Genomic DNA, 11148 nt, shown 5'->3' with positions numbered 1-11148 from the left:
TAATCCGCATCAATAACTGCAAGAGAAATGACAATGAAGGCAAAGCAGAGATCGAAAAAACATTTTTTAGTATATGAGCGCATATATATTACTTATGAAATTGATAATCCCAGTTGCATAATATTTTACATAATTAAGTGAATAGTATTTGTGGTTTGGAATAATATACGAGTAACCTTTTTTTTTTAATTTTCAATTTTTATAAACAAGATCATTCGTATCGTTTAGATTTGTTCTAGATTCAATTCTCGATCAAGTTAAAAAGCTTATTTTGTCCTTCAACTTTCTTTTTTCGGTATTTTTCTACTTTATATAATTATATTAAAAATTAAAATTAACCTGGACCCATCCAACAACCACACCTAGACATCCCACTGAACCAATATAAATCATCTTCTCCGGCAATATAAACATCATCATCTTCTCCGGATAACGCCGCAGTGGGTGTTCCGACCATTACCATCGTCTATTCCGTCGTCAATACCGAAATTCTTCCCCATCCCGCCCCCTTGAACTCAATACACAGAACATCCATTACCGCTTTCCTCGTCAATGTCGGAATTCTTAGTCGTCTCTGACTACGATCGCCAAATAGAGCTCAAAGTGCTCTCTCTCTCTCTCTCTCTGTCTTTGTTTGTATATGTCTCTCTATCTTCTTCACTCACTACTTCCGCCCCCTGAAACCTCGTCGATACTAGAATACTCAATCGTTCAAGGAGTTTGTAATTTACGAGCAAGATGTTGAGGTGAAGAAAGGGTTTTAGACCAGGGATTTCCCCTTTGTTTGATTTAGATTTAAATTAACCTTGTTTTCGATTTGTTTATTCCATATATGGGTTCTATATGTTTGTTTTGGAGTTTCATGTTGTTTGGAGAATGGTGTAGGTGACGATGGGGACGAACTAGAGTTTGAGTTTCATTTGGTTCTACAGTCTGTGCGTTTGTTATGAGAGTGAGGGATCAAATATTTGTAGCGACATCTTCATCTTCATTTTTTCATTCCCTTTTGGGTCTATAGAATTTGATATTGTTCTCCATTTTCTTTTGCTTGAAACGGAATAGAGTTTGAGGGTATATTCCAACGATGTCAATGGCCTGTTGGAGTAGAGATTGACAGCAAGAAGTGAAGAACTGAAATGAGATGTGTGGCTAAGGGAAGGGATGAGAGGTTTAGGGCGGGTGGGGTATGATGTCCAGAAATGTTATGAGAGGTTTGACGATGATTGGGCACGAAGCTAATTTGGTAAGGTATTTTTAAATGTCATTAAAAATAAAATCTATTAAAAACTTCGTCCTTATGTTTAGATCTCAATTTAGTTTTAATTTTTTTTTAATTTAATTAAGTACTAAAAACTAAAACTATATATATTTATTTTAATACTTTTATGCAGTTTACATGTCATTTAATTTTCAAAAATTATATTTTTTATTTATATTTTAAATTTTATTACAAATTTGATTTAAAATTTACATTTTTGGTCCATATTTTAAATTTTAGACTAAACTGCACAAATGGTTCCTGTGGTTAGCTGAAAATTGCTACTTTGTTCCAAAAAGGTTCGGACTACCACCAGAGGTCTAATCTTTTCATTTTGTTGTGGGTTTAGTCCAGTTTGCTTTGAACTTTTTTATAATGACGGATTTGCCCTTGCTTTTTCAGTTTTTTTATTTATTTAAATATTTTTATAATTTTTGCATAGATTTCAAAATTAATTTTAGTTTTTTTTTTTTTGCTTTATAAAATCATATTTATATAAAAAACATATTTTCACATAAAAAAAACCTTTCTCTTTCTATATAAATGTTTTTTAAAAAAACATTTTTGTATGAAAAATACATATTTATAAAAAAATTATACAAACACCTATTTTATAATAAATGCATTTGTACACAAACACGTTTTTTATATAAAAAAATATATACAAACACATATTATACGAAAATATATACAAACATGTTTTTATAAAAAATTATGTACTAACATGTTTTTATAAAAGAAATATTTAAAAAAACATATTTGTGTGCATATAAATACATAAGTACATACAAATACGTTTACTATGAAATATGTGTTTGTATATATATATATATATATATATATATATATATATTAAAAGGTGTTTGTATACATTTTTATAAAAATATGTGTTTGCATATTTTTTTTAAAAATACGTGTTTGTATATATTTTTTATAATAACGTGTTTGTATATAAACATATTTATTATAAAATAGGTCTCTGTGTATTTATTTTTATAAAATACGCGTGTGTATACATTTTTTTATAAAAAAATGTGTATATATACATTTACGTACTTAATAAATATGTATTTAAAAATATACCCAATTTTATAAATACTTAATTTGCATATAAAAAAGTTTTTTTTTAAATCTATATAGAAAAAAGAAGGATTTTTTTATGTGAAATATGGTTTTTTGTATAAATATGATTTTATAAAGCAAAAATAACATATTTGAAACAAAATTTTGAAAAAAAAAAGATGTGAAATTACTTAATTTAGGATAAATTTGTAAAAAAAAAATTAAATCTAGGCCAAAAGTGTAAATTTTGGACCCATATTATAATAAAGTTTAAAATATAGGCCAAAACTATAAATTTTTGACCAAAGTTGTAATAAAATTTAAAATATGGGCCAAAAGTGTAATTTTTAAAAGTTGAATGACATGTTGACCAGGTAAAATGGTCAAAATGAATACACTTTCTGGTTTTTAGACTTAATTGACTAAAAAAAGATAAGGACTAAAAACTCTTAAGTTGTAGTGTTTAATCTGATATAAAAATACTTTTGAGTTGTAGTAGTTATTAAATTAGTTGAAACGTTTTGTAGTTTCAAATGAGTTAAATGTCATAAGTACCAGTTAAATATCATAAGTTAGAAACTTTTGAGTTACAATGTTTAATTGGTTAAAAATATTTTTGAGTTGTAGTAATTATTACATATGTTGAAAAGTTTTGTATGTTTCAAAATCAAATGAATATGATGCTAACAACACGACCTTTATTATAATGGGTGAATTTCGTGTATACCCTTATTAAAAGTTAAAATATCATACTTATTCGGCCTAATATCTAAATATCATATTTGCCTTTCTTAATGGTTTGAAATATCATATTTACCCAAATGGACAATAATGCTTGTACTTCTAAATGCAGGATATATCCAAATTTCACACATTTGGATTTAGCTTGCCCTCTTCCTCATGATCGCAGGTTAACAATGAAGTCGTCCTTGTCATGCATTCCTTCTTGCAACCACACTCATCAGGTTCCTTCTTCCAATCACACGCCTCAGGTAAATGTACTTCAGCCCCATTCCTATTTGCCCTCTCCGTCTTCTTTCATGCTTTTGACTTATTTATTTCGAATCCGTAATTGAAAATAGGGTATGAGTTGTATATACCACCATGATTTGGAGTTGTTACAGACATTCGTTTTAATGAAAAACGTCACAACACATTCATTGCATTCACTTCAGCCCTATTCCTATTTGCCCTATCCATCTCCGATCTTGATTTTCTTGCGTTTTCACAACTTTTGCATATTGTATCCGTAACTGTTTTCCGTGGTGTTTAATTGGTGATATTATTGAGTAAAGTCTTATTGTTTATTCTCGTACAGGGTTTCATAACTGACTTTTGTAATAACTACTTGTTGGTTGTCCTTCATAAAACTTTATGGTGTTGTATATTCTTGCTGTGAAGTGGCTTGCTCCTTTCGAGTCAGCTGTTTCTATTTTGCCCCTTATGTTGCTTTGGTGAGATTCAATATTTATAGTGTTGCTACATTCATGTTTTGAAATAGATTTCTCACTTTTAATTTAGCTTATGACCATTTTCCATTTTAATTCTTACATGACCTCTGTTATTGTGATTGCAGGTGTTGGTGGTGTTGTCAAAACACATTGACTTTCCTTCAATTCTCGTTCCATTATTTAGTGATCACCTGGAAATACAGGTGGCTGCAACGAGTTTTATTGAATGACTAAATAATTAGTCTTTATAGAAGACTAAGGACAATATCAATGTTAACCTAGGATTGTGAGGAAGAGACAAGGTAAATCCAAATGTGTGAAATTTTGATAAATCTTGTCATTTAGAAGTAAGGGCATTATTTAATGTTTTTATTCAAGTATAATGATTTAAGGTTATAAAAATGATTAAAAATTATTAAAAACCATTAAAAACTAGATTTGGTTAAAAATGATATTTTAAAAGATTAAGAAAGACAAATATGATATTTAGATGTTAGGCCGAGTAAAAATGATATTTTCGTATTTAATAAGTGTTGGGATTAGAACCCTAATTGAGATTTAATGAACAAGATGCGGAAAATAAGAACAAACACAAATATGAAGATATGTCGAATGATCACTCGATTTATTCAATTATGAGGAACAGATTACACTTTAATAATAAGAATTTAACTCTACAAGAAACCTCACAACGTGGCGGCTACATTTTGCCTCACTTTTTAACCCTAATAATGAATAATGCATGACTATTTATAGGGAAAAGACAAGTCATGGGCTTTTAACCTACACTTCATCAAGGGGGCCCATTGCCATCATCCATGGAGTACTTTGAAACCCTATAATCTCCCCCTCAAAGTATGGAATGGATGACAATGCTTCAACTTCTAAAACAAACATCTAGCAAATAAGAAATGATCTTGCAACGAGGAATATTTGAAGCAATCCACGAATCTTGATTCTTCAATAGTCTTCAACCACGGGTTCTAGGATATATATATATATATATATATATATATATATATATATATATATATATATATATATATATAACCAAGCACTGAAGTAATGTTTTTAAACTTCATTTTCTAATGTAATCCCAAAGATCTTCAATAAAGCCAAACCCGCCATAAAAACCCATTTTAGAACAAAGAAACCAAATCACTTCTTGTCTTTGAAGAGCTCCCCCTCCAAGTCACAATGATCTTCAAATAAGCTAATGATATAAGTCACCAAAATTATCATGTAACAACCCAAATTTTAAGATTCGTAGCGCCACTTGATCGAGAAAATACTAGAAGTCGGAAATATAACAAGTCCTTAGAAGAGCTCGATGAAGAACGGCTACTGTAAATGATACTTCTCTGTAAAATCTTTAGAAGAGCTCGATTAAGAACTGCTTTTGTAAAAGCTACCTTCATAATTCTACCACAAGCTTTTTCAAAAATCTTCAAATTTGAAAAGTCACAAATCCAATTTCGAATGGCCATACCAAATTCTCCCCCGATTTATAATAAAAAAACGTGATTATAAAGCCTTTAAATGGTCATGAGAATGATCTTGAATGGATAAAAAAAATTACTATGCTCCCCCGTGACAAAATGATATACACAATGAAGTATAAAATTCGAAAAAGTCGTGAAAATTTGTCGTTATCACGAAAAACGAATTTTCCGAACCGCCAAGAGTTAATGGAATCTTTATTTTGCTGTTCACGAAAAAATATATGCATTAAAGAATTCAAAATTGTTCACCAGCCCTCAAATTTGTAAACTTTTCTAAATATTGGGCAGAAACTGTCACTTGCTGAAAGACAAGGGCTGGAATGGTAATTCTGCATCAATATACTCCTTTATTTGTAACAAAATCTGGAAATGGTCCAAAACTGCCAAGGCATGAAAACTGTAGGGACCAGATCGTCAAATTCTTGAAGTTGCAAGGATCAAGTGTGAAACATTAAGTTATCTTCTTCCCCACTTTAACGTCTGATTAAATGAACCATTGGAACGGTGAAGAATGTTCGTAAACGAAAGCCAAATATCGATTCCAATCAACCCCGTGTAGACTTTCGTTCCGAGCACACCGATACCAAAGCGAATCCAATTTCGTTTCAAGTTCATCGATTATACCCCAAAGTGAATCTCCATTCTTTCGTTCCAAGTGCTAACAAGCGAACCCAATCACAGGTTCGCTTCCGAATCGAACGATCGTGGGAGAAGAACGAGTGCAATCCCGGATTTCCATTCCCGATTTCTCACCCTTTTGCTCCGAATCAACAGACCAAATACGAATCTCCAGGTAAACACGAAACCAAGAACAAGTTCGTTGCGAATCATAGTTAACAAGTGTTCGCAGGTATGATATTCGTCCCGAATCCCAGTCAATTCAGACCCTTCGTTTGACCAACAGTTCATTACAATCAAGATTCAATCCCAATTTTGACTTTTCTATTTTGACCAATGTTCATCACGATTAACACTCGTTCGCATGTAAGGTTGCGAATCCAATATTGTTAGTAGCGAAACCTTCCAACCCAAATTAACCATTTGAAGTGCCCAGAATCCCAATCACGATTCCATTGCCCTGAACATCGCACTTCCAAATACATGCTCGATTCCGAGACCCATCTCATAGTGAACCGATTCAATCTCCATAACTTTCAATTTTGACTTTTCCATTGACCATCAAGAACGTCCGCTTGGCGAATTGAGAACCTGACCCCATTCCAAATTGATTTTCTCAAATCGATTTCAAGACCAAACAAGTCGATTCAGTAATAATTATCACCATCTCCATCTGTTCTTCATTCGTTCTTTATCACATTCTTCAACATCAAAAATATCGAATGACAATTCTGGACCCCAAAATCACAATGGAACATAATAATAAGAAGATACGATTCATGTTTAATAATATCCAGAAAAATAATTGTCAATCAACAAACAAAATCGATGTTGAGACAGGGTTGATTATATCAGATCTAAAAACTCGAATGTGAACAAGTCATGAACAGATAAATACATGAAACCAGATTTAAGAACAAATCGATTGGTCAATCGAACAAGAGTCGTGAACATGTTATCAAGAAAAATATGAGAATGAATCGCTTGATTTGAACAAAGGATTTTGAGATGTCTTGACTTGCGTGATTCAGAACTAACGATTTCAAAGAACAATATATGGGCTTAAACATATGAACAGTACAACGACAATAATGGGCTCATGAATCAATATGGGATCGGCTGAATGAATATGGATCGAAAATTGGGCTAGATGATTTGGTTTAGGGTACGAATTCAGATCAGATCCAAAGACAAATGAAAAATAAAAGGAGAATTGGATCGAAATTATACCCAGATGAACAGTAGATGAACATCATAAATCTCCATGAACAGTAACTTGAACAAAATTTTGATTCCAAGACGCCAAAACACCAATAATCTTCAAAATCTTGTGCAGAAAATCATCAAATCAAGAACCAATACTTCAAAAATCAATAGATCTTCAAAGACCCGCTCTGATACCACTTATTGGGATTAGAACCCTAATTGAGATTTGATGAACAAGATGCGGAAAATAAGAACAACCACAAATATGAAGATATGTCGAATGATCACTCGATTTATTCAATTATGAGGAACAGATTATACTTTAATAATAAGAATTTAACTCTACAAGAAACCTCACAACGTGGTGGCTACATTTTGCCTCACTCTTAACCCTAATAATGAATAATACATTACTATTTATAGGGAAAAAACAAGTATTGGGCTTTTAACCTACACTTCATCAAGGGGGCCCATTGCCATCATCCATGGAGTACTTTGAAACCCTACAAGCCTGGAGTGCCGCAACAGAATGCCTGGTCCTGGAGGACTGAATGTGCTATACGGGTAAGGTTGCGCCCTTTCTAACACCAATTGGTTTTAGATCAACCGGTAGCGCTGATGCTCAACAAGTGGTATCAGAGCCAGTGGCGAGGGTTCTATTCTCTCAGGGAGCAATTTCTGAGGGGGGGATTGTTGGTGGTCAGAAATGGCATCGACCAAGTCCTCGCACGATGGCCTAGAGTGCCGCAATAGAATGTCTGGTCCTGGAGGGCTGAATGCGCTATATGGGTAAGGTTGCGCCCTTTCTAACAAAGACAAATATGATATTTAGATGTTAGGCCGAGTAAAAATGATATTTTCGTATTTAATAAGGATATATACGGAATGCTTCCTATTATATATATATATATATATATATATATATATATATATATATATATATATATATATATATATATATATATATATATATATATATATATATATATATATATAAATTACACACACATAGTATAATATTTATAAGTGTTCATGTATTTATTTATTGATTTAAATTAACGTATTCATGAAGAGTTTATATTTGTTTACAGAGGAAAATACTTGATAAATGCAAATGAGTTTTTTTTATTTATTTCATTTTCATGATTTTAGGTTATTAAACATATACATCGATTATGTTATTTTGTTGTACGTTTTTCTTTAAGTTTTAGATTTTGTTATTTATGTTTTTGGTATATGTTTTGAACATTGTAGTCAACTCAAATATTCCCTCATTTATATGAAACTGTTCATTACCGAATTGAAGTATCATATGCATCTATTATTAATAAATTCTTAGAACATAACAGAAAACACAAAATAATAAGGATGTTTTTACAATTATATATATATATATATATATATATATATATATATATATATATATATATATATATATATATATATTGTTTTGTTTTGTTTTTTGTTTTTGTTTTTGTTTTTTTTTTATTTTTTGTATTACATTAAAATTGAATACAACATCATATTGTCAAAACATTTCAATCATATATATTTGAGTGAAATATTCATAAATAATTATATTTTTCTAATTATTACATAACTGTGCGAACAAATTAAGACAATAATGTCTTTTATAAGATAATAAATATTTATAATTATAAGTATGTTGTTAGAATAAATAAGTCATTATAATATTAAATTCTATGGATTTTAATGTCTTAAAATGATTATATTTGTTAAACAAAATAAAAACTTACTAAGAAAGATGACATTTAATTTAACCAATTAAATTTATTACCTAACTTGAGTCGTATTTTCTCCTAACTTTTAGTCCGATTTTCTCCCAACTTTTAGAATATTTTAGTAGAATCTCTAGAGCTGTAGGAGCTCGACGAAAAGAAGCTTTTGGGTTTAAATTCTACTCGTGCAATTTCCCAACGAAAAGAACCTTTGAGTCCTTTCGATATCTACAACAAGGAGGCTTTTGAAAACTCTAAAGGAGCTCCCAAAACCATCCATATGATGGTAGGTTCTAGAATTGGCTTTCCTTGCTCAACTATAAACAATTACAATTCGCCCTCACACCTTTAATTAATTCTAATTAATCACAAATTAATTTTGATTAATAATTAACTAATTCTAATTGATTTCATATTAATTTATTAACCAAATAAATTAACAAATCAATTATTTAACTATTGATCTCATATTAATTTATTAATCACATAATAAATTAATAAATCAACTATATATTTCCAATTAATATATTAATCATATAATACATTAACAACTCATTTCCTCATAATTTCCAATTAGTTTATTAATCCTATAATAATCTAATAATTATCTTCTCTTTATAAATGTCATTCTAATCAGGTTCTAGTTATGAGGGCAACCTAAAAAAGACTTTGTTTCTAATTAAAAAAATATATCAATTTAGTTACGAGCTCAGACACATTTAATCCACAGATAAAGGACATTAGTATAATACGATATTATAAGGCATGTAATGACTATATTTATGTTTATGTTTCTTATATCAGTTATCATCCCAAGTTTTTAATAATTAATGAAAAACATTTATTTGGAAATACTTTTTATGGGACAAATTCCACAGTTATAAATAAACTTTGTTAAAAAAATAAGCATAAATAAAAAAAAGTCTTTTCTGACCGTAAAAATAGGGATGTCATAGCGAGGCCTGTTGGGTGAGACCCGTTATGTATGTTGGGCGAGGCCCGTTGGGTGAGAACCGTTATGCATGTTGGGTGAGACCAATTATATTATTGGGCAAGGCCCATTGGGTAACACCCATTATGTATGTTTGGCGATGCCCGTTATATTATTAGGTGAGATCCGTTGGATGAGACCCATTATGTATGTTATGCGATGCCCGTTATAGTATTGGGCGAGGCCCGACAGATATGTTGGGAGAGGCCCGTATTGGTATGTGGTATCTTGGAGAACTCACTAAGCTTTGTGCTTATGGTTTTAAGTTTAAATTGTTTCAGGTTTTCTCGTATTGAAGGAAGGGCGCGGCTTGGTAGCATTGCAACATCCAGTGGAGATTCCCGCACTTAATAACTCTTATGTCTATACTCAGACAAATGTGTTGAATCAAATGGTTTTATATAGATCTTTGAAGTTGAAATTGTAACAAATTCTTTTAATTTTTAATTAAAATTTTGTTTTGAAAATTTGGGGACGCTACAAAATGTGCTTATTTAAAAAATAATAAAAGAATTTGATCTCGTCTAGGGGCATTCTCGCTTGCAGGGAAAAGAACGAGACACAAACTGTGAAGGTGTTTGACATAGCTTTTTAAAATAGCTTATTGAATTATTGACTTTTTAGAAAGCCAATAAATCAACAAAAAAGTGTTTGGATATTTCCTAAGTGCTTTTCAAAATGGCTTTTTGGCATACTATAAAAAAGAAGATTTGTAAAAGTAAAAGAATCCTGACTTTTAAAGTAATTTTCGCTTTATAAACTGAAAATGAAAATATTGTCCTTATTGAACACTCTCTCAATCTCCTTTTCTTCCATCCATTCTTTTCATGTCCTTTTTGGTAATTTTACATGTATAAAGCTTTTTGCCACCATAAAAGCTAATCCAAACTGTCACAACTAGCCTTTTTAGCTAGGAAATTCCGTCCTCAAGTAAGCAAGGACTATTATGAGACTTGTGCTAACACTTCTAAGTGTACAATATGAGTTCCTAATGAGCCATGTAGAGTTAAAATGCAAATCTCTCCCAAATCTCTCCAAGTATGTGAAATCTCTCCTAAATGTCTCCAAGTATGTGAAATCTCTCCAAGTTTATCGAATCTCTCCAAAATCTCTTCAAGTATGTGAATCTCTCCCAAATCTCTCCAAGTATGTGAAATCTCTCCAAGTATATCGAATCTCTCCAAAATCTCTCCAAGAATGTGAAATATCTCCTAAATCTCTTCAAGTATGTGAAATATCTCCCAAATCTCTCCAAGTAGGTGAAATCTCTCCACGTATATCGAATCTCTCCCAAATCTCTCCAAGTATGTGAAATCTCTCC

General features: G+C 31.0%; 1 protein-coding gene across 2 annotated transcripts; it reads left to right on the top strand.

The window, feature by feature from the left end:
- The first annotated feature begins 368 nt into the window (after positions 1-368).
- On the top strand, positions 369-4148 carry LOC145119103 (uncharacterized). Of its 2 annotated transcripts, none has more exons than XM_079054734.1 (4): positions 369-952; positions 1063-1248; positions 3174-3312; positions 3897-4148. In XM_079054734.1, the coding sequence occupies exons 2-4, from the start codon at positions 1187-1189 to the stop codon at positions 3999-4001; spliced, it is 306 nt and encodes a 101-aa protein (XP_078910860.1). In that variant the 5' UTR covers positions 369-952; positions 1063-1186; the 3' UTR covers positions 4002-4148. The 2 variants fall into 2 exon arrangements, 1 of the variants encoding a protein (XP_078910860.1); XR_013713675.1 differs by adding an exon at positions 3639-3774 and having other exon boundaries at positions 380-1243.
- The last annotated feature ends 7000 nt before the right edge of the window (positions 4149-11148 follow it).

This window comes from Lactuca virosa, chromosome 6, assembly GCF_052849685.1.
Source record: "Lactuca virosa cultivar CGN04683 chromosome 6, Lactuca_virosa_CGN04683_v6, whole genome shotgun sequence".
NCBI lineage: Eukaryota > Viridiplantae > Streptophyta > Magnoliopsida > Asterales > Asteraceae > Lactuca > Lactuca virosa.
The sequence above is the reverse complement of the archived record's forward strand: the minus strand, read 5'-3'. Positions and strand labels throughout refer to the sequence as shown.